This window comes from Balaenoptera ricei, chromosome 5 (assembly GCF_028023285.1).
Source record: "Balaenoptera ricei isolate mBalRic1 chromosome 5, mBalRic1.hap2, whole genome shotgun sequence".
Classification (NCBI taxonomy): domain Eukaryota; kingdom Metazoa; phylum Chordata; class Mammalia; order Artiodactyla; family Balaenopteridae; genus Balaenoptera; species Balaenoptera ricei.
In genome coordinates, this window is record NC_082643.1 from 11327682 (window position 1) to 11355088 (window position 27407).

At 35.4% G+C, this 27407-nt stretch overlaps 1 protein-coding gene across 6 annotated transcripts in view; it reads left to right on the forward strand.

The window, feature by feature from the left end:
* The window catches only part of CCSER1 (coiled-coil serine rich protein 1), a 1296175-nt gene that overhangs the window by 596145 nt on the left and 672623 nt on the right, over positions 1-27407 (forward strand). For all 6 annotated transcript variants that reach the window (XR_009503213.1, XM_059922414.1, XM_059922413.1 and 3 more), the window contains one exon: positions 24143-24226. Coding sequence is in view for 5 of the 6 variants with exons in the window: in XM_059922414.1 (XP_059778397.1) it covers positions 24143-24226 (84 nt within the window). In the remaining variant the exon portion in view is untranslated. The remainder of the gene's footprint in view (positions 1-24142; positions 24227-27407) is intronic.

The following is a 27407-nucleotide window of genomic DNA, read 5'->3' on the forward strand; positions in this document are numbered from 1 at the left end:
CTATTACCCCTCCCTCGCTTAGTTTTCTCCTGATAATTTGTCACCATTTCTGTTATTTATCTTGTGTAATTTGAAACCAAAACAGTGTACTTTGGTGTCAAAATGTATAGATTCAAATGAGAACTCCATTACTTATCTCTGTCCACTACTTAACTTGTGACATTAGAAGATTTATTTAAACCTCTCTGAGTTTCAGGGATTTTTAAATCTGTACAATATAGATACTAATATCTACCGTATCTGTCCAGCAGAATTATTGTACTAACTAAATTAAATGTGCTTAAAACAACTAGGAATGCTTGGCATATTGTAAATGTTTTATGAAAGAGACAATATGTCATCATACTGAAATATCTAGACGTTGGAGCCAAAGAGACCTAATACTGTTACAGGGTAGTTCTGGTAGATTGAGTGCATTATTAACACATTTAAAACATTGGTTTCTCAAAGCTTGATCACAAAACGTAAGTTCCTAATTCAGGGTTATTGTAAGGGTTAAATGAGATAATTTAACCAGAGTTCCTGACGTACAAGTAAAACAAAATAAATGTTAGCTGCTTCTTTTAGTAATAGCTCTTCTTTCCCCTAAATATTCCGTACTCTTTTGGTTTAATATATTGGGGGGAAAAAGAAGACAATTCACTGCCTCATGACTGAATACATTCATTAGACTTTTTTCATGTAGTTCTCTTTAAAATATAAGCACTATTTTTGCCTGATAATGGTATAACTCAAATTATACTGTCTTGAACACTATGCTGCTTAAAATTACTACTGTAGGAAGTAGAAAATTCAGGTCTAACAAAAGTTAATATGTTGAATCTGTATTTTACAGACACTGGCAATTGGAAGACTATGATAGGGAGAAGATTTATACTGTATCTATGTATTCATAAGTCCCTAAATAGAAAGAAACACAATTCAAGATTTTGAAAAATATATTGAGAAGATTAATTTGGAAGTAGGATGTGCATGAGTGCATGGATAGATGTATCTCTCCTTGGATGATTGCAAGTAAACCTTGCTATAGAAGTATCCAAGAAGCAAAATTTATTGTATTCAAGTTCTCCATTAAATGCCAATACATTATTGGCAATGCATTCTTGTAGAAAACTAAACCAAACCAACACACAAACAAATTAGAAAACCAAATCTATCATTCCCAAAACCAGCACCCCAGAAATTACATATTTTTCCTATATTCTGTCTCATGTTGGGGGAGGGAACAATCTGCAATGAAGTCAGTGAACTTCATGTGGGATACCATGTTTAACCAGAGGGAACCTTGCGTTCCTCAAGATTCCTGATCCCTTAGAGACAGGCTTAAAGGTTCTTAATTGACTTTTGAAAATTCTTTATTAAACCACATTGAATTGATTTACAATTATGCATTTTAAAATTGTGTGCATTAATACCTTGATAAAAATTATTTCAGACAGTAGTTGAGCATTTTTCCAGAGGACTTGGGACAAAATCTGTAATTCAGGTCCACCACTAGCAATTTAGGTAAAATACTGTTATCTATTTTCTCTAATATTATAATAGCCTCCTAATTGGTATCCTCACTTCCTCTCTTACTCTATCTCCTCCCCTTATTTCCCCAATCATTCTTCCAACTTTATGTAAATATTGTCATATCCATACAAAAACAAAAAACAAAAAACCTTGTCTTTAAACACCTTCATTCCCTTTGTCCTTAAGATAGAGTCTAAGAAGCCCAAGTGATAGGACTTATTGTACAGCATTGTCAAGTGCCATTCTATCCCTTTGTGTTTTATACTTCGTCTGTACTAGATATCTTTTAATTCCTTGAATTTTCTGTGTTCTCTTTTACCCTAGTCCAGGCGTGTTTTGTTTTTCTTTTTTCCACAGCAAAATTATACTCATCCTTCAGATCGGAGCTTGAGCATTACTTCATCAACAAAGACTAAATTGTCTTTCTCTAGAATCTAGTAATTCTCTTCCATAACATCATTGTACTTTGAAGATCTGTCCCTTGTGCTAAAGAGTATAAGCATCCTTTTTCCAACTTGTTTGCTGCTGTATTCTCAGACCCTTGTCCAATGGCTCACATTTAACATTCACTTATTTCTAAATACCCTACTCATTGAAAGATTTTTAAATTAATAAGAGTTATGAGTGCAAGGTCATATGTGACTTTCCCTAAGGGTTTTGCATGCATTCTTACAATGTCAGATCCTATCTTATTGATCCCGTCTCCACACAGACATTCTTCCTTGATGTAGAGCCCACCAGCTGGAAAATGTCTGATACTCCCTTGAAGCTAGGGTTTGGTTGTGTGACCCAATCCTGGCCACTGGACCATAGGGGAAAAAAAATTGCATTGGATGAAAAAGATACAAGTGAGGAGAGACTGTCTTCCCTACTATTAAATCAAGTTGATTGAGAACATGCATTTTGTATCTCTGTTTGCCTTCCTACAACTATGAAGAGTCAAGGCTGAGAACTAATGCCAACCCTTTGAGGATGAATGAGAATAAAATAGAAAGTATCTGGGGCTTTGATGATGTTAGTATGCCACTGAATTAACTAAACCTGGAATCACCTATTTCTGGTCATTTTGTTGTATGAGGTAATAAATATCTTTTTTGTTTAAGCCATTTATAAGTGGTAAATTTTTACTTACTGTCAAAAGCACCCTAACTGATACAGATGCCCTCAGGACTTGATCTTCCCTGAGTCCCTGTTATGTAGTTAGTGTAGAGTCACTATCATCTGTAGTCTAGGTTTTTTACTTCTCAGTGAGGCCAAGTTTCTTCTCTAACCTTTCTGTTCTCCTTTTCCAAAAGGGAGGTGGGTTAGAAGCCACCAAAATTAAGCCCAAACATTGGTGTACTTTTATGTTTCCCTTCTAATTGATCTGTAAGAATATTTCAGGTTCATGAATGATCCTCAAAATAATTCACGCAAAATGCTGAGATAAGAAAAAGTACAAATACAGTCACTTAACTGCCCTAGGGAAGTCTGAAAATTTTCCCTGACCAATGTCAAATGGAGACCAAGGGTTAAGGAGGCTCAGATTATCCATCATGACTTTATTCAAAAGTTGAAGATGAGAGGCAATAGATGAAGGACCTTTTCCATCCAGTTAACTATATGTGAAAGGAAAAGGGGTAGGCAAAGGACATTAGGTTTTTACATATTGCTGACATTCATTCAAATGATTCTCTCAAAATAATGATGAACTTTGGAGGCCCCGTGAGCATGAGAGATGGTTAGGAAGACCCTTGCCCAGGAATATTTCCTCTTTACTTTATTAACATACTTTGTAAAAGTAACCTCAATTTGCTGGTGTCAACTTTTCTACATATGTGTGATATTCAAAAGATCATGAACTCATGGAATCCAGAATAGAAAGAGTATTCTTCATGATACTTTATTCTCTATAGAACCAGACACTGAGCTCAACTCAGAAATTACTCGTTCATCAAACATGCAATGTGTAAAACTCCTTTCTAACATGAATATAACTGTGGGATCTTAGCTACCAGGGCTTCTCTGAGGCACTCTGCTCTCCTGTAAAATCTCAGTAATAACATAACTCATAAGGTTTCTGTAAAATCAAATCTAATGAAATGATGGATATAAAGCCTATGGAACTGAGTGGGGAGCCTTCCCTTATTTCTCTAGAAGTTAAATTTAGAAGATTTTGTTTCTGATAAAATAGGGAATACAAAAATTAGTTAATGTTTTTCCTTTTCTTGTATGGCTAAGATTAATAGGGTGTTTTGTACACTTTTTTTCTGCGTTCTTTTAAAAATACCTCTATATGTAATATGCAATCTTGGCTTTAAATATTAGGGAAAATTAAAATTTCTGCATTTTTCTCAGTATTCTAATAGCTATTGTCAATACATATGAAATCATGTTTTTTGTTATTGCAATATGACAGTCTTTTATTATATTTTAGTTATGTTGATAACTTTTGTGTTTTCCTTGATCAAGTCACTTATCTTTTCTATTTCTATTTTTTATTTCAATTTACTTATGAAAGACAGGAATAATGATTGTGATGTAGCTTACAAAGAAGGTAAAATTATCTTGAAAAGAGTGGTGAGGGGCTTCCCTGGTGGCGCAGTGGTTGAGAATCTGCCTGCCAGTGCAGGGGACATGGGTTCGAGCCCTGGTCTGGGAAGATCCCACATGCCGTGGAGCGACTAGGCCCGTGAGCCACAATTGCTGAGCCTGCGCGTCTGGAGCCTGTGCTCCCCAACAAGAGAGGCCGCGATAGTGAGAGGCCCGCGCACCGCGATGAAGAGTGGACCCCACTTGCCACAACTAGAGGAAGCCCTCGCACAGAAACGAAGACCCAACACAACCATAAATTAATTAATTAAAAAAAAAAAAAGAGTGGTGAAAATCCAAGCACTGTGTTAGATGCCTGATATGAGAGAGAGAGAAAGAAAGAAGGAAAGAAAGAACATCTCTCTCTATTATAAAGAATTCTTCTATATGGTTTTGATACTGTGAAAGACAGTAAAATTATTTCCTGTTTCTGATAGTTCTTGAGTATTTGGGGATTCAGGATTGTCTGTAGATTTTACATATCTATATCTATCTATCTATCTAAGATTTATATACCCAAAGTCTTAATTATACAGCACATTCCCTGGCCTGCCCTCATTGAATTGTTACTTAGAATACCACCAGGAGGTAGCTACTGGCATCATTAATGGAATATATTTATGGGCAAAATATATTTACCCAAGGAGTTTCTGGACTAACCTAAGGAAATAAAAACCAATTTTAACTTCAGATTTCAGCCTTATGTTTCTACTAAAACACTAAAGTCACATAGGATAGTAGATGACTAACCCCTCCATTCATTGAATTGGTATTTACTGAACTCCTCCTCTGTGAAAGTTACTGGACTACATTATTTGTGGTGTATAAAAATAAAATATGGTTCCTATCCTCAAAGATCTTACATTTAACAGGTAAATTAAGCAATACAAATAACCTTATTAAGGTTTCCTTCCTTAGTGTTGAAACAAAATCAGGGAGAACAATTCCAAGACTAGTGAATTCTAACCAGATACAAAGGCCTGAGTTAAGTCAACGGCAATGGGAATTGAAGAAAGGGAATGAATTAAAGGAATTTTGGAGGCAAAAAGAGGATTGTTTGTCCCTTGGTGATAGAATGTGAGAAAAGATGAGAAGTCAAGGCTGGGGACTTCCGTTTAAGTTCCAACAGTTAAAGAGCTTGGACGTTGTCACTTGTGTTTTTACAACAAGAAAAATTTTGAACAAACTGAAAATCAACAACTATTCTTGGGCCTATCAGAGAAATAAAGCCACTGAGCAAACCACCACCCCAGGCAAATATAGAGAATCACAGCTGAAATCAATTTACCTGGAACAGAGCCACTGATACCATAACCTGGTAAGAACACTTAACTGGTAATTTTGGTGAATTGCTAAAAGCTATGAGCAGACTAACTTGATAATAGGAAACTCCTGGAGGGCCATATTCTTCAGGGGGAAACCACACTTAACATGAGTTTTACCTCTAGGAATCCTACCAGGTTCTCACGGTGAAGAACCAAAGGGGGCAAAAAACCGAAAACAAACAAACAAACTAACTAACTAAAAAAACTCTGTGTCTTTGGCAGAAAGATGGAAAAGTAACCATTTGAAATATGCCCAGAGCATTCTTCCTAACAAAGGGAGAGAAAAGACTTTACCAGACAGAGCCTTATCTCTCCTAGGAGGAAGGGCACTTAACCAATTCCAGCCCTCTTTACCCTTCCTGTATCACCTTAGGGGGAGAAATAAAGCCAAGATAGACTTGTGAAAGTCGCAACCAACCCAGAGATGGGTCCACTAAAAGACTGGTATTTAATCATAAGATTATAGAATGCTTTTCCTCCTCAACTTATCACTGCGTCAGCGGGTTTCCAGTATAATGATAGTGAGTCACAGCTGAAAGAGCTGCAAGACATAGACTCTATCTAAAAGGCATTCTTCGAGTAAGCCGAGACAGCAGAGGAGACAAAAATAAGGACACTTGAGGAATTTTAAGCCTTTGGGAACTACAGCTACAGCAAATATTAAACACAGCCCAACTTCTAGCAAGATTAACATAAAAACTTCCACTATTTACCTGTTATTATTACCCAGTATATTACCTTCAACTTTCAAAAAAAAAAAAAAATTACAATGCATGCTAAAATGCAGGAAAAAACAGTCTGAAGAAACAAAGCAAGCAGCAGAACCAGACTCATATATGTCACAGATTTCAAAGTTAGGCAGGGAATTTTAAATAGATATAATCAATAAGTTAAGGGCTCTATTTGAAAACATAAACAACATGCAAGAACAGATGGGCAGCATAAGCAGAGAGATGGAAACCCTTAAGAAATAATCAAAAGGAAATGCTAGAAATAAAAAGCATTGCAACATATATGAAGAATGCCTTTGATGGGCTCATCAGTAGATGAGGAAAGAATCAGTGAGCTTTAAAATATGTCAACTGAAACACAAAGAGAAAAAAAATGAAAACAAAATAACAATATCCAAGAACTCAGTTTCAAGAGTATAACATGTGCATAACTGCAGTACCACAAGAAGAAAGAGAAAATGGAGAAGAAATGTTTAAACTAATAATGGCCAAGACCTTTTCAAAATTAATGATAGATGCCAAACTACAGATCCAGGAAGCTCAGAGAATTCCAAACAAAATATATACACACACACACACAAAAAAAATCTACACCAAACATACCATAGTGAAACTGCAGGAAACCAAAGACAGAGAAAATCTTGAAAGAATACAGAGAAAAAAAATACCTTACCTATAGAGGAAAAAGAATACAAGTTACAATGGACTGCACTTCAGAAACCATGCCAGCAAAGTAATGGAGTGAAATAGGTAAACTGCTAAAAGAAGTCAAGGATGAATTGGGTTTCTTGATTAAGTTATAGAAGAGATGATGTTATTAACTGAGATCAGAAGTATAGAAGAAATAACATGTTGCTCTCTAGGGTGGAGATTTTAGATTTGAAAGTTTGAGTCTGACATGCCTGGAATATAACAAATGCATTTCTCCAGGATGCAGTTTGAGATCTGGTACAAGATTTCAGAAGATAGGAAGGTGAGTATTGATAATAAATACAGAAGTGTTAGTTTATAGGTTGTTGCTAATACAATAAGTTGTTGAGGTGAAACATTTGAGATAGGCAATGGCTTCAGATAGAAACCCAGGAAAAATTAACTTTTAAAGAAAAAATTGAGAAGAAATAAAAGTATTAAAAAGTTTAAAACATATCCAAACTATATATAACAAGAGTAAATAACACTGTAGAAGTCCAGGAGGAAGAGAGATTTTAAAGAAGGGATTTTGTATTATCAAGTCTAAAGCATAGATCAGGCTGAGGACTGAAAAAAATGTTTCTACTTAACACTGATGAGAGCAATTTTAATTAAGTAATAGAGTGAAAACCAGCTTTCAGAGGCAGGAAGATTGAACAGTTATTAGTTATTTATTCATGGTAGCTAAATTGCAAATGAGGAGTGGATTCTATAAGTGTAGTTCTTCTTTCAAGAATCTCATTAATAAAAGGAGAGTCAGGAGTAGAAGTCAGGAATCAAAATGTTGTTGTTTGTTGTTATGTTTGTTTTAGGAAAGGTAGAAACTTAATCAAGTTTAAAGACTGAGAGAACTAGTAGGGAAGACTCAGCTGTTACTCTAATTTAGAGAGTTTTCCTTTTATACCAGTATTTTAAATATTAGTGAACAAGTGTTTAACCTTGCCCCTACTGTTCATGACTTTATATACAACTAACTGAAAAATTCATGGAAAACCTATCTTTCCCCCCATCATCCTGGATAATGAAAAGCATTTGCCATATGAGGACAATTTATGGCACATTGTGATTACAGTAGCAAAATTATACCAGTTATCGTAAATGCATATGCTTGTTTTATATATTCTGATAATCATTCCTTTATTCAATTGATTTTCAATAACAGTGTATTCCAAAGAGTGAGGTTAGAAAGACGAAAAATGATGGGTCCAAACTCACACCTCCAATTGGATCTCATAAAACTGGAGGGATAAAATGGGGAGCAGGAGACTGTAAATCTTTGAAATGTTTCCCAGATGGTCTGGGTAAATTCTTCATTCACCCCCGGTTGGAAAACAACCTATGTAGTTTGTGCCTATGTGCTTCAGTATTGGCTTCCTCCAATATATAGTTTTCTTTTCTTTTTATTATGTTATAACCCTGCGACTTGACTGGCTCTCTTCTTATGATGTTAGACGTTGCACAGCTGGACAAAAATTAAGTAGCAATAGAAGAGCAGAAATCATATTTAAATTCATAGTCAAAGTGAACAGAAAGGTCTATTACTTTCAAAACTGTATAATATCATTAAAGTGCAAATCTCTCAATGTGACAAGTTTAGAATAAAGATCTCATGAATTACAATTTCTGTTCAAGCAGAATAACTTGACAATATATTGCTTTCTCAGTAAACCCAAGTCCGATGCCATTTAAAACTGTATGTTAAAACTGTACACTTCCATAAATTGCCATTTATTTTCTTTATAATCTTAACATTTTAGTAGATTTACAATACCGTATTTTTCAAGTTTTGTATACTTTCTTAAGCTTAATTATCAAAAGCTGTTGCTCTCCTCTGTGTAAAGAGTACTTAGTATCAAAAGATGCCAGTCCTTCCCTGCAGGTGTTTGTAATTTAGCCTATTTACTCCACATTTTTTGGTGTCTGGTAAATAGTTACACAGTTTTAATTGTGTGGGGTGTGGGCATTTATGTAAAAATGTTGCTGAAAGTTACCATTTGCCTATTCACTAAAAAATAAGTAAATTGGTTTTGACTACTTAAGTTCTTTTCCTCCTTACCCTCTGATAGGGGAGTTCTTCTTTATCAGATACATTCTCAAGAGTTTTTCTGATGCCTAATCAGAAGGGAAGCTGGGCAGGTCATGTGGCTCTTCAACAAGGGCCTTAGGACATTTGCAGGAGCAGCTGAAGTGTTTCAGAGAAACTGACAGAGGAGAAAAGAGTAGTAATAGTAAAAATTATTGTTGCAAACCATGTGTTCTAGTAGTGCAGGTCAAGACATACAAAGATCTACAGTTGTTGCAATTTTTTTTTTTTGGGAGGGGCCCTGGAACATTTTCTTTTGAACACAATATTATTCTGAGACTATGCCTCGTGTGCCATAGATTCAGTAGTTACATGATTGCCAAGTATGTTTGAATAAATATTTTGGTTTTCATGTATATTTTTTAGGATATAGCACCTTTAATATTGCAAGCACATTAATGAAAATTTAGAAATTAAAACATTTAAAATCACACAAAACCCCACAACTCTAACAAAATGACTGTCATATTTTGCGTATTTTCAGATTTGTGATAAGTATATATTTCATATAGGATTCCATTTACAAAAAAAGTGTATTTTTCATGTTACCACATAGACTTTGTAACCATCCTTTTCTAAATTGCATAATAGTTCATTGAGTAGATTTCCCATCATTCAATAATAATTCTTCAACTGTTGTATGCTTAGGTTGCCATCAATATTTCAACACTATAGTGCTGGGTATGTACGGTATGACTGCTAATTTTCAGTCTTCAAGGATGTTTTCTTTGAACTAGCCGGGCTGGGATGGGATGAGGATGGGGTATGGGTATCAGGGCATTTATTTACCTTTTCTCCCATGCCTGGAGTTGATTATTTTTCTTACCATATTTTGATTTCATGTGAAAAAGAATTTGAACAATTGCATGTCTCCGTGAACTTTATCACATACTGATTAGCAGTCAAAGTGAATTAGACTTTGATGAGACTGACTTGTCTAGACATTTTAATCAGTGTCAAGTTGCTAGAATGTGGTGTTGCTTCTAACTGTGTGATGGTGGCCGCCCTAGCATTTGCACAAAAGGCACAACAAGAGGCTCTGGGGTTCATTCGAGTGATTAGGTGAGTGTGACATAAAGGCGAGAATACTACTACACATATAGACTTAAGGAGACACCTGCACCTCTTCACTTGCTCAAGAATCAGATAGTGATTCAATATGCAAAGATAAGAATGCTTTACCTTTATAACTTAAAGGAATAAAGAACCACTGCTACGTTAGATATGCTAAGAAACCCATAGTAGCATAATCACCTTATGTTAGAAATAAGGATAAGCATTTGAAGAGTTTTAAGGGTAGGAGACATAGTAGAAAAAGGTCATGGTTTATGTACTCTCTTTTTTCTGTCTTTTTTATTTGCTCATTTATTATTAAAAAATCATATCAATTCAATTACATATAATCTATAAGAAGGTCTAGCAGTTGAAAATTATGTCTGTGTATTGGTTTCCTAGGGCTGCTGTAATGAAGTACCACAAACTAAGTAGCTTAAACGACAGAAATTTATTGTCTCAGAGTTCTGGAGGCTAGAATTCTGAGATCAAGGTGTCAGCAGAACTGTGCTGCCTTTGAAGGCGCTAAAGAAGGATCTGCCCCAGGTCTCTCTCCTAGCTACTAGTAGTTCCTTAGTTTGTGACACCGTAACTCCAGTCTTCACATGGTGCTGTTTTCCTGTGCATTCCTCTGTGTCCAGATTTCTCCTTTTCATAAAGACACCGGTTGTATTGCTTTAGGGGCCTACCCTATTCCAGTAGCTCCTCATCTTAACCAGTTACATCTGCAGTGACTCTGTTTCCAATAAGGTCACGCTATGAGGTACTGGGGATTAGTATTTCAACAAATGGGTTTTAAGGGGACACATTCAATTCTTAACAATCTGTTATACGTATTTCAAGTTGTTTAAAAAGAGGATCTTTTATCATTGAAGCACTATCAACAAAAGATTATTTCATTTCCTTCTGTTCATGGGTATTTCTCTGCCTACTGAAAGCTAGTATCTCTTCCTATATACTAGATCTCATCCCTTAACTCTTGAAGGATTTTCCTCTTGCAGTTATTCCTTCTTTCGCCTGTATTTTTGACCTTTTCCCTTCTTACTGAGTCATTCTCATCAGTCTTTAAACCTGTTCAAGCTGTTCCATCTAATATGCACACACCCCATCTCAATCCTATTAGCTACTATTCTTCATTCTTGGAAGAAGCTTGCATATTGACAAGTGTGTAGCTGGTAACTCCTCATTTCTCCTTCATCTTCAGTTTGCTTCTGAGCTCACTGTAATCTGAATTCTGCTTCTAACATACCACCTGAAACTGCTTTGGTACAGTCCACAGTGACTGATTTTTTTGGTAAACCCTCACTTTACTTCATCTTTGCTGCATCCAACATCATTGACCTCCCTCTCCTTCTTAAAGATATTTCCTGTCTTGGCTGTTATGACACCAGGCTTTCCTCGTCGACTTCTTCATTTTCAGTTTTCTTCACAATCACTTCTTTTCATCTTTCAATTATTGATTGTTCCACTATATCAATATATCGGTAGTTTCCAAATTTCGTTTCCTGACCACATCTCTCTCTCTTTGAGCCCATGCTTACATAGCCAATGCATACTATATTTCTTCAGCTGGATGTTACAAGGGACCTTAAAATTAAACTTGGTGTCTTTCCTTCATCTTAAATTCTTCCACCTCAAAGTGTATTTGCTCTTAAACAGGAATGAGCGATACTTACATCCTCTGAATAGACCTGCCAGAAACTTAATGTCATCTATGACTCTCTCCTCTCATCTTTCCCTTCCACTCCACACATTTCTGGTAGAGTCCACCTTCTAAATAGCTTTCAAACCCACTCCTACAGCCCCATTTTAGTTTAAATTAGAACGATTTCTTACCTCGATTATTAAAACAGCCTCTTATCTGTCTCTAGTCCTGGTTCCATCCAGCCCGTTCTCCATACTGTACCCAGAATAAGCTGCATACACTTAATTCTGATCATACCCTTTCATGGCTTGAAAGTTCTTTATTGATATACCAAAACCTTCTGAATAAAACTTTATTCATTATCATGGCAAAAATGACTTTTATGATTTGGCTCTCAAGTGCCTCTTTGTGTATACCTCTCCACACCGTTGTTCTGAAATACTTGTTCCCCAAACTCTTGCAGTTGTTTTCTCTGCCTCCAGGAGTTCTAAAGGTCCTGCATGTGAAAACACTTGCCTTTCTTTTTATTTATTTATTTTTTTTGGTCATTTACCAGTTCCTTCTACCATTAAGATTCTGGTTTGATATTTCTTTCTTGAGAAAGCTTTCTCTGACTCTGCTGTCTTAGTGTATATATGTATTTGTTTCCTAGCCCTATGTGGCAAATTAATACAGGTTTCTCCCACTATTCAAAAGTAGAGCATTCCTGTGAAACCCTTCATAAACCTAAATGGCATCAAGCAAAGAAACAGTTACCTTAGCCCACATCCTGCTAACAGATGCACACAATAAATCGAGAGAAATCACAGATGCTTACAGACACAGTTCAAAGCTATGGCAGCCTGATGCCAAGATGCTGAATATAGTTCCTGGGGAAGGAGCTTAGCGGTGCTGCCCTTGCTACTTGGGGTCCACGCTGCCTCTGTAACATCTCACTGTAATATAAATGCTGAACATTGTTTGCCCTTTTCACCTTTTTTTGTAAAAGTGAAAATCCTCTTCAGATTTCTTTCGGTTAGCAAACCGGGTAGTGATATAGGTCCTTATAAAAATGAATTGGCGTAAAGCAAACTTTTGAAACGTAGGGGATACCCATTCAGACTTGGTCACTTAAACACTTTTAAGTTTTTTGTCAGAGCCTCACGAGGCTGAAATTCAGGTATCAGTCAGCTGCGCTCTCATCTGGAGCTAGGGTGCCTTCCAAGCTATTCCTGTCATCGGAAGAATTCACTTACCTGGCTTTGGAGGTTTGAGGTCCCGTTTCCTTGCTGGAAGCCTCTCTCATCTCCATACTGTCTCCCTACACACGGGACCCTCTCTATCCTCAAAGCAGCAATAGTGAGTCAAGTCCTCACACTGAGGATCCCCGACCTCTTTCTCATGTGACTCATTAGGGCTCCTGTGACTAGATTAGGCCCACTCAGATCATCTCCCTATTTTAACATCAGCTGTACCAAAGAACATGATACAACCCCAAGAATGATATCTTGTCATGCCCACAGATTCTGGAAATGGAGGCAGGACAACTTTGGGGTGCCATTTTAGACATTCTACCTATGACAACCTAATTGTTGTTGCTTCCCTTATATATACTTGAATGGTTCTCACTGCAGGGAAAAAAAAAATTTATATATATATATATATATATATAGCCATGATCCCCATTTTATGAAAAAAAGCTCTGAGAAGTAGTATAGACCACTACTGAGCTATACTGGTTTTGTGTTAATGCAGGCAGACTTGGGTTTACTTCAGTAATAATTGTTTTCTAGTTCTACAGTGTAAGAAAGCTGTTAAAACACTGAAAATGTGGTTAAAAACACCTTCCTGGTAAAAATGTTGTGAGTAGCCACTGACGATGTATGCAAAGAATTTGGTATTATTTCCGAATTTCAACAAATTGTAGTTTTCTTATTAGTAATTGATTTATTCAGGATCACACAGCTAAATTGTGCCACAGCAAAGACTCAGATGCAAGTCTTCTCTGCCTCAGCTGAGTGACATCAAGAGGTAACATGAAAAACAATGATAGATTTGTAAGTTTTGTTCTATATTAGGTTATAGTTTTTAAGATAGTTTAGTGTTGCTTAATGATAATCTGAGACTTCCCAGTACTCTTTAATTTACAGAATCTTTGAGACAAAAATTTTGTTTTGTAATGGAAGTTAAATTATATAGTTGGTCTCAGTACACGGCCATTCAGTGCCTAAGCAACCATTCAAAAGTATATCTAGTCCATAAGTTTTAAAAAGCTGCTTTTCCCAAATTCATGTCTTAAAGACTCCTGTTTAACAATGTATTGTACATATATTGAGTTTTTGAAGATAGCACTGTATATGCTGTTACTATCCATTAGTGCTCTAAAAAAGAACGAAGCATGGCCTTTACTACTTTCCTTAGTACCTGATACTGGTTTATATTCTGTAGCTGTGATCTGTAGCTTCAGCTAATGTTTGTGGCTTTTTTGCAGCTTAGTTTTCTGACCTCCCAGACTGCCTGAAACTACTGCTTAAATTGAATCACATTATCTGTGATTCCTGTACAGTATAACATTGAGGCTCTCTGCTTTTTCTTCTCCCAAGAATTCTACAATTATGCCAGAATTCTTGAAAAAACATCCCTACACCATTACTTATTTCTGTATTCTTTATCATTGTCACAATTCACCCCATAAAATGGGATATTACCATTTTTGAGATCTGCTAATATTAGGGATGTCTCTCTAGTTTTACTGTCTTGAATAACATATACAACTAGAAAAGCTTTCCTCTCCCTTCATCATGCAAAAAATGTATATGTATTGCCAAGCAGTACCCAATATTATTCACACTGTCCTTCCCCTCTGTCTGAAGGTGGCATAAATGTCCAGGGTCCAAGAGCTGTCTCAGGAGGATGGCAAAAGGGTGCCCACTACCTACAGCCAGCTCCTGCCAGCACTATGTTTTATAAGATTTAAAGATTCTTTTGATGGTGGGACCTGACACACTAATGCTCAGATGAAAGACAGACTCTTTGTTACTTACACCTCCAAATGAGAGAAGGCTGCCAGTCAGGGTCATGGAGGATATTGCCCCCTGGGGACCAAGCAACAGCAAATTGGGCAGTTTATAAATGACAAGCAGGATGGGATTAGCTAGGTTTCCAGCACTCCCTGAGGATTGGCCAATTTGAATAATTTCAAGAGCTCTGGGGTGCAGAGACCGTCCCTAGTTTCCTGGTACCTGGCCCGATGGGGTTGGTACCTAATGGCCCTGCAGTGTGAAGACCCAATAAAGGAAGTGTTTGGAGTATGGACTTAATTGAAGAGAACTAACTGGCCTCTCTCTAACTAAGGCCTTACAACTAAGTCAATATAGCATTTAGAAACAAACAAACAAACAAAACAACTGTATTACGCACTGATAAATGGAATATTTATAAATGGAATGGAATATTTATAAATGGAATATTTCCTGCCATATCAATAAACAAAGAATGTCATAGTCACCAATGATTGCAGCCCTCCAATGTGAGCTGGTGAGCCCTGAGGAAACTCAGGGCTGAAAAGAATACCTGCCATCTAGCAGCCATCAGACTGTAGCCACTCCCTGTGGTGAGCCTTGAGGAAACTCAGGATGTGAAAATACAGGCCCCAGAGAGCTGAGGTGCATGTCAAAGGAATGATTTCAGTGAGCCCAACTCTTGCATCTTTCCATACATAGAAAAGAGCTGAATTCCTTAACTTGAGATGTCTGGTTTTCTTTATTTAACAGTAATCTTTTGATGTTCCCAATTACCTGCTCTTTGTTGCAGAACTCCTATATAGGGGCTTCCCTGGTGGCACAGTGGTTAAGAATCTGCCTGCCAATGCAGGGGACACGGGTTTGAGCCCTGGTCCAGGAAGATCCCACATGCCGCGAAGCAACTAAGCCCGTGCACCACAACTACTGAGCCTGCGCTCTAGAACCCACAAGCCACAACTACTGAGCCTGCGCTCTAGAGCCCACAAGCCACAACTACTGAGCTTGCGCTCTAGAGCCCACGAGCCACAACTGCTGAGCCTGCGCTCTAGAGCCCGTGCTCCACAACAAGAGAAGCCACCGCAATGAGAAGCCCGAGCACCACAACAAAGAGTAGCCCCTGCTCACCGCAACTAGAGAAAGCCCGCGTGCAGCAATGAAGATGCAACACAGCCACAAATAAATAAAATAAAATATTAAAAAAACAAACAAAAAAACAACTCCTGTGTATCCTGGCTCCTCCCCTCGCCTCCTAGGAGCAGTTTCTCAGAGTTATCTGAAACGCTGTCTCCCGGGCTGCAGTCCTCATTTTGCCCCAAATAAAGCTAACTCACAACTCTCATGTTGTGCATATATATATATTTTTTAAGTCAACAGCACTTATAGGTGAGGAATGGGGTGTGTTTGATGTCTTTGATTACTTTGGTTCCTAGCAGCTAAAGTTCATAGCTTTGTTCACACATAATTCTCTTAGTTTATTCAGGGTATTGAGAGATAAGATGTCCCCTACTCCTCACATAAAACATGAAAAGTAAGTAAGCATGCCTTCATAATAGAAAGGAACTTTTAACGGCTGTTTTTAGCCTTTTCATTTTCTTTTTTTTCTTGTATAGTCTACATTGTGGGAAGGGTCACTTAAAACAATTGCTTACCTTCTTTAAGAAATACAAGTACAATGTGACAAGCGTGTCTGTCTTCCGTGAGGAGAAAAAAATGCTGGCAATTTTTTGATAATGCCAAGACCTCTTAAAGATACTTATTTCCCCAAGACTTTTGTATCAAACAAGTAAATGGGACAAATTAATATTACTTTATCACTTGTTGACTTTCTCTGTTGAGAAGGTCATTGTTGGTGAGTTTGTAAAGACATTTACGTCTTAAGTATAATTTGTAATTGATGTTGGTGAAACCCATGGGGTTAGGAGATCAGGAAACTAATTTGTCATGCCTACTAACTCACTAAGACACTGAGAAATTTTTCATCCTTCTACCTGCAAAATACTATCATTTGAAGAAGGCTTTAGAAAATGAAATACAAATGTTTGTCTTTTTAATTTTCACCAAGAATGCTTTATGAAACGAAGAACAGAATAGTGAAAACTTTGAGTAAATATTTTTTGTCAGGATTATGATTTAACACTCTCTGTCTACTTACTGTATAGAAAAAAATTATGTAAGATGTAGAACATTATATTAGAAGAGTTATGCAACCCAAGTTTTTCTTATTAATACAAGAAGTGAATCTAAGCAGACTCTAACAACTTGGAAAAGACAAGGCCATAGTCTCATGGAACCGTTTTAACATCTTAGCAAATTTCTCAGTGGAGGCTACTGTTTTTGTTTTTTTGTTTTATTTATTTATGTATTTATTTATTTATGGCTGTGTTGGGTCTTCGTTGCTGTGTGTGGGCTTTCTCTAGTTACGGTGAGCGGGGGCTACTCTTCATTGCAGTGCACGGACTTCTCATTGCAGTGGCTTCTCTCATTGCAGAGCACAGGCTCTAGGTGCGTGGGCTTTAGTAGTTGTGGCACGTGGGCTCAGTAGTTGTGACTCACGGGCTCTAGAGCACAGGCTCAGTAGTTGTGGCGCACAGGCTTAGTTGCTCCGCGGCATGTGGGGTCTTCCCAGACCAGGGCTCGAACCCTTGTCCCCTGCATTGGCAGGCGGATTCTCAACCACTGCGCCACCAGGGAAGCCCTACTGTTTTTAACTATTCCAAAAATTGTCAGAATACAATGAATTTTGTAGAGAGGCTAATGAACATAACTTAAGGGTCTTGGTATTATTATTAATGGTTTCCTTTAATTTGACCTTTGCTACAGTTGTCTTCTCTGCTTCATTTCTATGAATAAACTCCTATTTATCCTAGAAATGTACCATTTTGTTCAATAATTGGTCAAAAAAGATTCTGACAGCAAAACAATTCTGTGCATAGAAGTGTTTTATAAATTATAAAGTCCCTATAAAAATATAAGGATTGTTATCATTATCTTGAGTGATGGGGATCAGTAAGAAGTTTTAGGATTTCCTAAGAGGAACTACTTGCAAATGAAAAGATTATGTTGATATCCATTCTCTTCTTTAATTGCTTGAAAATCATAGCCAATATACCACTGTGTCAAGGGATGATGCTGTTTACTGATTGATTTACATGCTAAAAAATACATTTCTAAGATACTCACTTTGAACACCTATTATGCCTTTTTTTTTTTTTTAGTGTAGCCACCAGTTAGATTTTATTTTATTTTATTTTTTATTTTTTTTCACACACACACACTGTATTTTATTTTTACAAGAGATAAATAGACTGACACCAAGCATTGTCCACGGATGACCACAACAAAAGCAACAATGATTGCAATTACCAAACATGAAACACACTCATACTATGTCATAATATTGACATTCAGTCCAGTAATCCTCCACTGTAACAGCTCCTTTACTTTGCAGTGAAAATTGATTTGTATATTCTTTGCCTCTGAGTCCTTGTGGGATGTTTTTTTTTTTTTAATTCAGACAGAAAGTCACAAAAATTATACTCATCCTCATCAGTTCACTCAGTCCCATGTAATTAATTTTTTTTTTCATCTTGATCTTTTGTTAGCACTTTTATGAGTTCATCAGTTTTCCATTAGAGTTCTGAAAATGCTTATTCATTCAGTTCAGCAGTACAGTCAGTTACCAGAAACCTGTACTTGTCAGTCTTTTCCATGAATTTCTTGAAGATGAAACCCTTTTATAGGAACATATTTGCCAAAGCATCAGAGTACACCCAGAACTGTCTGTAAATGACAAAAGACTTAAAAATGACCACAGTTAAAGATTTGATGAAAGCTCATAATAATGCAGTTGACAAGAAAATTAGTTATTTCTGAGATATACATTTTAAAGTAATAACTAGAATTATTACTTATAACATTATACCAGAACATATAAGATTTTTAGAAATTTCATGTAATGTCTGAAACATTTATATTAACATATTTCCATACATATTTCAATACAAATACAAATATAAGATTTTTAGAAATTTCATATAATGTCTGAAACATTTATATTAACATATTTCCATACAAATAACCCAATGAAAGTTTAGTATTACTTGTTTTGTTTGTTAGTTAGTATTAGTTGTTTGTTAGTATTTGTTGTAGTATTTGTTAGTATTAGTATTTGTTTGTTAGTATTAGTTGTTTTGTTTGTTTTTAACAATGTTAAAATGGAATGTTACTTCATCTCTTAAGTCAGTGATTTTATAAAATCAAATCTAAAATCTTTTTTAATTGAATGTTTGTAAAAAGAAAATTTTGTAGTATTATGTAGCAGTTATTGATACTGAAATGATTTATAAAATATTTTTTAAGTTATTTTAAACTAAATAATAGAGAATTAGAGTGGTGTTTTTATTAACTTTGTTTTCAGTGTTTGAAAGGCAGGTTCTCTTATGGCCCTGTATATATGATTATATGCCTGCACTATTTAACTAGCTATCCAGGTGTTGCAGATAACATGCTGCTTTAAAATTAACATAAGAATTACATGAGGTCAGTTATTTAGGTAGAGCTGCAAAATACATTGTGTTTTCCAATCTCTGCCCTGCTGTCCACTCCTACCATATTCCTATTTATTTTTTCTCTTTTTTCACTTGTTCATAACAGTCTGTCCTTGTTTACTCTGATAGAATTGTCTGTTTCCTTTATTTTTTAATCTTTTGACATTTCCATTTACAAGAATGAGGAAACAGCTTGTAAGTCATAAAGTAAAGCCCTCCAGAGAGGACCAGAAGTCTATAAATAGAAAGAGAGTCATAATGACTCAGTACCAATTCTGATATGTTTTTGTAACTAGTAGCCAAGAACTATGTTCATAATTTTACCTGAAGAATTATGTGGAGGTTTGTGAGTTTGAAATTATTATATGATTTTTTAATCTGCATTTCTGATTTCAGCATAAGATCATTCTCAAGGTGATTTACAGTCTCCACTTGCCTTTAATTTCTTGGCACTTGATTTCTGTTCATACAAGTCTTAAAGAAGGAGGTGATTCTAATTCAGGCAAAAATAAATTATGGAATATATGGGACTGGAGTCAGCTAACTGAATTTGGGACAAATTAACCAAATATTCATGTATCTAGATCTAACTTTCCAAATTTAGAAAATAAAAGTAGAATAAGATAATTTTTAAGGAACTTTTATATTTGTATTTCTGATTCTCCAGTAGGTTATATAATGAAAATATAAATATTCCTTTTACACATTGAAATGAGCTATTTTAAAAATTAGCTTATATTTTTTTTTGGAGTTATCAGACATATATTGTAAAGTAAATAGACTTAGTATTAAAGAACTATAAATTAATTATTGAGAAGTTTTTTTTTCACACACACACACTGTATTTTATTTTTACAAGAGATAAATATACTGACACCAAGCATTGTACATGGATGACCACAACAAAAGCAACAATGATTGCAATTACCAAACATGAAACACACTCATACTGTCATAATATTGACACTCAATCCAGTAATCCTCCACTGTAACTAGCTTATATATTTTTATACAACTATAATGAGTCATAATTTACAGTAATTCTAACAATTTGCATTTTGTCCATATGTTCTGGTGATCTCTATAACAAATCGTCTCAAAACGTAATGGCTTAAAACTATACTTTTATTGTGTTCACAATTTTTTAAGTCAGGAATTTGGGAATGATTCAACTCAGGCAGTTATGGTGAGATATTGGCTGGGGCTTTGGTCACCTAAAGACTCCACTGGGCTAGATATTCAAGATGGCTCACTCTCATGGCTGGCAATTGATTGTGAGTTTCCTTAAGAGGCTGTCAGAGGAAGTGAAATGTAGCTTGTATTTCTCAGCATGACTGCCGTGTTCTTTCTGCAAGGGAGGAACCTGAGAGGAGCATTCTAAGAGACCAGTCCTGGAAACTGAAATCTGATCTAGCACTGAGAATCACTCAATTACTTCCATTGTATTCACTTGGTCAAGCAAGGCTATAAGACCAACCCAGATCCAAGGAGAGAGCATTACATTCCATCTTTCATTAGGAATAGTAGCAAAGGATTTGTAGCCACCTTTAATCTACCATACTATGAGTTCCATATTTATGAGTAATTATCAAATTAGGAAATATAGAATTGAATTTTAGTCCTAGAATTAATTATACTTGACTGAGAAACAGAGGATGCCATAATTATTCAATTATATATTTTCATAAGTAATATGCATTTAAATAAGCACAAGGTTAAATTGCTTACATTAGCCTAAGGGTTAATGGAATAACCTTATTTTAAAAACCAAGATACTAAAATCCTGTTAATTCTACACATCAATAGGATTTCTAACTCAATAGATCATCCTATCAAGGATGTCCGAGAATTTTGCAAATATATTGAGGAAATATCGATTCATCTGAGAGTAGCCTTCATTTTAGTAAGCATTGTTTAAGGGTTTTCATCTTGTGTGTTAGACAGATACTTCTATGAATTTTGCCACATGTACATATAACAACTAAAAACAAAACTCTAGGTAACTATGATTCATTTGCAAAGTCATTCATAGAGAAGGATTTTATAAATTTGCTTCTGATGACATACAATGAATACTTAATATGTTATTCCATAAATAAGTGCAAATGATATATTAGCACCTATCTGGTTTAAAGCTGTGAGAGTAAAAACTTCTTGAAAAAGCTTCCCAGGGAAAAAAATCAGAGAATTGTGTAAAGTGAGCATGATTTTGGAAAACCAAGTTTCTTTACAGTTCCTATTAGCCACAATATAGGTAAATCTTCACTTTAAATGAATTCATTGACAAAATATTAATTAATTAATATACAAAAATGTTGCTGCTAATTATTCAACAAAAAAACTGTTGGAGTAGATTCTGGCTGAGGCTCAAATCCCCTTTCAATAAAGGACTCACTACCCAGCTGAAAGTCCTATCGTTAGCTGACTGTCTTCAGCTGAAGTCAAGCTCATCGCTTGGTAGTGTGAGACAATGAATAACATGACAGCAGCTGAGATCTAGTTCTTGAGGCAGCTCCCAACCAATGACTGAACAGGGAGTGGTACAAGAGCCTACCCACTTTCCCTCCACACGGGATTCCTCTCTTAGGCAGTCTTGGCGCTGGAGCTCCTCGTTTAGCTGGTAGAGGATTTGTCAGGTATGAATCATGGTCTACTGTTCCTCTGCCCAATTCTGATTCTTCTTTTCTTTTCACATGGACTTATTCTTTAATAAACCTTTTGTACTCTTAACTCTACCTCAATATTTGTTTCCTAGAGAGAATGTGACAATATTTTATGAAGGGAGTTAGTTTTTCTTAAGTGGGGTGTTACACAAGACTGGGAATATAAGCAGTGATACTGTAGAGTTTTTGTCATCAGATAGTTTATAGTCTGGTGTTATCAACCCCCATGATAATGTCCATGGGGCTCAAAGAAGTTAATTAACTAGCACAAAGCCGCAGAGAGGGTTCATGGTAGTACCAAGGATTTGACCTTAGATGTCTCTGATTCGAAGGGACATGATGATTTTCTTACCTACCTTTTAAGCCTGCAAACTTTTTCTTTGTATTATGGAGCAAGCTAAGCTTTTTTTACCATTAACATTGTAACATGTAATATTTAGAATCTATGAAAATAAATATTAAAATGTTGGGTATAAACTCTACCTATGAAAGCCCATGATTTAGGGAAGAAACAGGACTACTATGAAATAAAAGGAACAGACAGAGATAATTAGTATCTCCCAATCAGCTGGCTGTCAGCAAATGAAAGGAGATATTAGTAAATTTGAATCATATGTTCTCTATTGCTTATAATAGAAACAAATTAACACCATGAGAACCAGAATAAACAAATACTCTGTTTATTCTAATCCATTAGCTGTTTTCTTCCTTGCCAGCTCAGGTAAGGTTAACAGATTCAGAAAAAGTGGGAATTCTCTTGTTTATACTGTTTATCTGCTAAGTTATAGGAAGCAAACGTGGATTTGAACATCTTCTGTGTGCCAGTTACAATGCTTGGTGCTGGTAATATGCTAATGAAATAGTCTATCTGCTCAGGTGGATTAGGGAAACTAGTCTAATGAGGGAAGGAAACAAGCAAACAACACTTGAAGTATTAGTACTGTATGAAATGATGTATGACTTAGACGCCATGGAGGGTGCCGTCACCCTCAAGGGAAACATAACTCAGCCAACAAGGGAAGGCTCCCTGCTGGAATAAGGAATAATGCTTGAAATGCCTCCTAGATCATGAGAAATTGTGGGAGATAGAGAGATGCAGTGTAACCCAGAGATGTGCATGTGTAAAACAAGGAGACATGAAGCAACATTCTGCAGCTCGATTCTGTAGGAATGAGCCCTGGTTGTAAGAAAGTTGGAAATGAAAAACTGACACTCCAGAAATATGCAAGTAGCTGAGAATGAAAGGCACCATATGCTATGCTAAAGAGTTTTGACTTTTTTTTTTTTTTTCCCCTGAAGTGATTAGCTGTTACATTAAGAAATGATGTAATTAATTCCCAGTTAGGAAAATATCTCTGGCAGATAGGGAAGGTGGTAGGCATAGAACCAGTTCAGAGACTTAACTGCAGTAAGTCAGATAAGAAACAATGGATACCTAGAGTAAATCCATGAGGAGTAGAAAAGAGTGAGTTCAAGAAATACCAAGGAAACAGATCAAAGAATTGGGTACCAGATTGGGTTCAGAGTGAGTGTGAGCTGAGAGTATGGGATGCTTTTCTAGCTACTTTAGGAAATAAGATAATGAGAGAAATAACTAGAAATGATTTTTGAATTAGGAAAAGATGTTGAGATGAAGTTTGAGTTGGAATGTCCATGGAAAAATGCTGAGTATATGCTCAGGAAGTAGTTCTTTTTGTGGGTTGAAGCTTGGAAGATAAGTCTAGATTAAGCATTTGTTAAGTGAGAGTTTCCAGCGTAGAGTAATAGAGGTCATGGATGTGGATGTATTGTGTACACGGGGACTGTAGCTGAATGTTCATGCAGAGTGACAAGGTTAAATACCCAAAGACAGAGCTCTAGTGAAAGGGACAAATGTTACAGAGATATCATTAAAAATAAAGACTATAACATGCCATTCATTTGAGAATTAATATTTAATTATAACGAACAAATGGTAGGTAAACTATCTCTTGAAGTATAATTATTTTTATTCCACTGATTATGTATGCACAGGAGTGGGAGGACAGAATTTAGGATGAATCCCTGATTTCTGTCTTAGACAACTAAATGAACAAAGAGAAATCAAAAGAAAAGGCTATCAGAAAAAACGTATGTGTATATATCATATATAGCATAGTATCTTTGGATACATTAATTTGTTTTGCAACATAGAGTATATTATGAAAAATATCAGACTGTAGAGGAAATTTCAGTTTTATTAGTCATATGCAATTATCTCCCACTGCATGCAGCTAACTTATCAAGAGCAAAGTGAAAGGTCTAAGCATATTATGCCATCTCTTTGATGTTTTTATAGGATATAGTGAAAGATGAATGCTCAATGCTGAAGCTGCAGCTGAAAGAGAAGGACGAACTAATTTCCCAACTTCAGGAAGAACTGGTAAGTGTGAACAATATTTGGCCCACGGGTGTATTTTCCTTGCAAGGTTATTTGCTATAAACCTTACAACTTATTAACACTTAAATTATTAGTGATTTATAAACTGTTAGTGATTCAATCTGATTATCAATTTTATAATCCTACAGTAATGAAGATTTGACAGTCTGAAAAAGAGAATGTTTTATAATATGTATTGAACTTTACATAATTCCAGAAACACATTACTGACCCAGGATTAGGCATTTCAGTTGTACCTATCAAAAATCTTGAAGGCTAAGGCCACATTTTATTTTGTAAAGTGTAAGATTTAACTCCATACTGCCATACCTAGAGACACAATCATGTAATATGAAGCAAAATACTCAATAATTTTGCTAACAAAAGCAAATTTTACTTTTACATAAAGGTACCAAAAATGCATTAGCCTAATGAGATGTTTTATTAATAGATATTCTATAAATCCCAAATTATCTTAAAATTATACAAAAATATGAAATGTATAGTTCATGTTTTCAGGCTGTTTTTTTAGATATGACATCATAAATGTATTAAATCATACTTTCATAACATGAAAACACATTTGGTAGGTAACAAGAGTAGCAGTGGGCATTACTTTTTAAAGAATGTGTTCTCAACATATATATACATATATATTTGAATAGTATTTTGCAATATAACACATTTGATCTGGATAGAAATAAAAAATGAGTTTTCCAAAACAAAAATGAGGAAGTAATGAGATATTAAAAAAAAATCATTCTTAAGAATACCAATAAAATAAAGACATACTATACAATAAGAGGCCCTGACTCATTATCAAGATCAAAAATCAAACCCTAGTCAATAATGTTCTTTATGATGATTTCATATTTGACTACATTAACAATGTATTATGTAATTATTAAATAAATGACGAAACAGATTTTATAGACCATCAAGCTTCTGAGAACTTTTCTGAAAACATATTAGTGAGATAGCGTACAAATTTAGAGTCTATTTTATTGACTCTTGACAACTGACAACATTTTTACTGAAACTTGACCTTTAGACTGTGTTTCATGACTGGGTTTGATGCTGATTATTGGTCCCATGAGCATATTATTGTCGCTTTAGAAACCCATTGACCCATATCTATTACTTAAGATAGTAATAGAATTACAGACAAAAGGAACATGTCTTACATTACTGGGAATAACCTTTTATAAATAAGTAATTTATTTATAATATGAACTTTATTACTTAAAGAAAACATGACTATATATAACCGTATAGGTATGTATTATATAATCAAGCTTTATCTTTGAGTTGACTAAAATCATATGTAGATATTTATGAATGCATGCCTAGAATTATTAGTTTTAACACAGCAGAAAATGTATTCACTTAGCCAGAAAATGCGTATTTTGGATAAGTAACTCAGAAAGAAGTGTTCATTTTTTTCCCCCAACATTAGTTATGATCAGATTTAAAACTTAGCCTATACAAGAAATCAGACCTTCATTTGTTGAATGGAATGAGAAGGAAAATGATTACTTCCAGAGCCAATGTTACATAGCTATAATTAAGATAATTTAGTGCCCCTCCCTCCAAAAAAGCCCTCTGTTGGTTGATCTAGTAAAATGAGATGCAAGTGTTTTCTCTTGCTTGGTTTTTGTTTTGTTTTAAACCTGAATTACCCAAATTGACTTCTTAGCTTCTAAAAATTTCCCAGGTAACAATCAAGGTAGCATTTTAATGTTGTGCTATGTAGTTTGCATAGTCATCTTAAATAGCTCAGCAAAGGAGAGTGTTAACTTTTGAAAATAGTTTGTTTCATTAAAGAAAACTGTACCTAAAGAAAAAAGTGTATAGGTGATTTACGAATTTAAGGAAGAAGAAACATTGTTAAAAGAAAAAGTCATCATTAAAACTGGACTTGGAGCATGGGCAAGGTGGCAATCACGTAAAAGTCATAGAAACCACTTGGATCCATTGAAAATTAGGTCCTAGTATTTCTGATTCTGATAATAAGTAACTTGTGACATTCTGACAAAGTAGACATTAAATTTAACATTTTCAAATTTAGATAGGTAAAGTTTAAATTTCAAAGCATTTTAGGAACCAGTTTCCTGTACCCTGCTATAATCACAATCTGTAAGAATTTAGTTTAGTTTTGTTTATGATGGGTTTCTCATTTCTTAACCACTGCTATTATCATAAGCAGTTTACCTACATATACACTATAAATCAAATTTAGATGCAATTATACCAATAAAGAATTTATATCCAACTTAATAAAGTTATTTTAATATAATTTATTTAGCCTCACTTTGATATTTTCAGTTTAAAAAAGTTAGTGCAGTGTGGGGTTGGTGGCAAAAGAAATGTTTTTATACCACTTAAAAATTTTTTTATTGAGGTAACATTGGTGTATATCATTTTATGTTTCACGTGGACAACATTATATTTCTGCTTCTGTACAGACTACAGCGTCCTCCCCACCAAAAATTTAGTTTCCATCTGTCACCATACAGTTGATTCCCTTTCTTCATTTTGCCATCTCCCGGTGCGTCTTCCCCTCTGGTAACCAATACTCTGTACTATGTATCTATGTATGTTTTTGTTTGGTTTGGGGTGTGTGTGTCTGTGTGTGTGTGTGTGTGTGTGTGTGTGTTTTGTTTCTTAGTTTTTTGATATTCCACATATGAGTGAAATCATATGGTATTTGTATTCTCCATCTGACTTTTTTTACTTAGCATAATACACTCAAGGTCCATCCATGTTATCATAAATGGCAAGATTTCATCTTTTTTTTTTTTTTATGGCTGAGTGGTATTCCATTGTGTATAGATACCATATCTTCTCTACTCATTCGTTCATTGATGGACACTTTGTTTCCATATCTTGGCTATTGTGAATAATGCTGCAGTGAACATAGGGGTAAATTTATCTTTTCGAATTAGCATTTTCATATTCTTTGGATAAATACCCAGAAGTGGTGTTACCAAACTCAGGTTTGGCTGCTCGCCCCTCAAAAGCTGATAATCCAAGGGGCAAGTGTCAATAGAAAGGAAAGGTGTTTTAATCAGAAAAGCCTGCAATCTGGGGAGAATGTGGACTACTTGTCCTGAGACCAGCTCCAAATATTCTGCTCAGTCATGACAGTTTTTAAAGAGGAAAAAGGGGGAAGAATCTCAGTGAA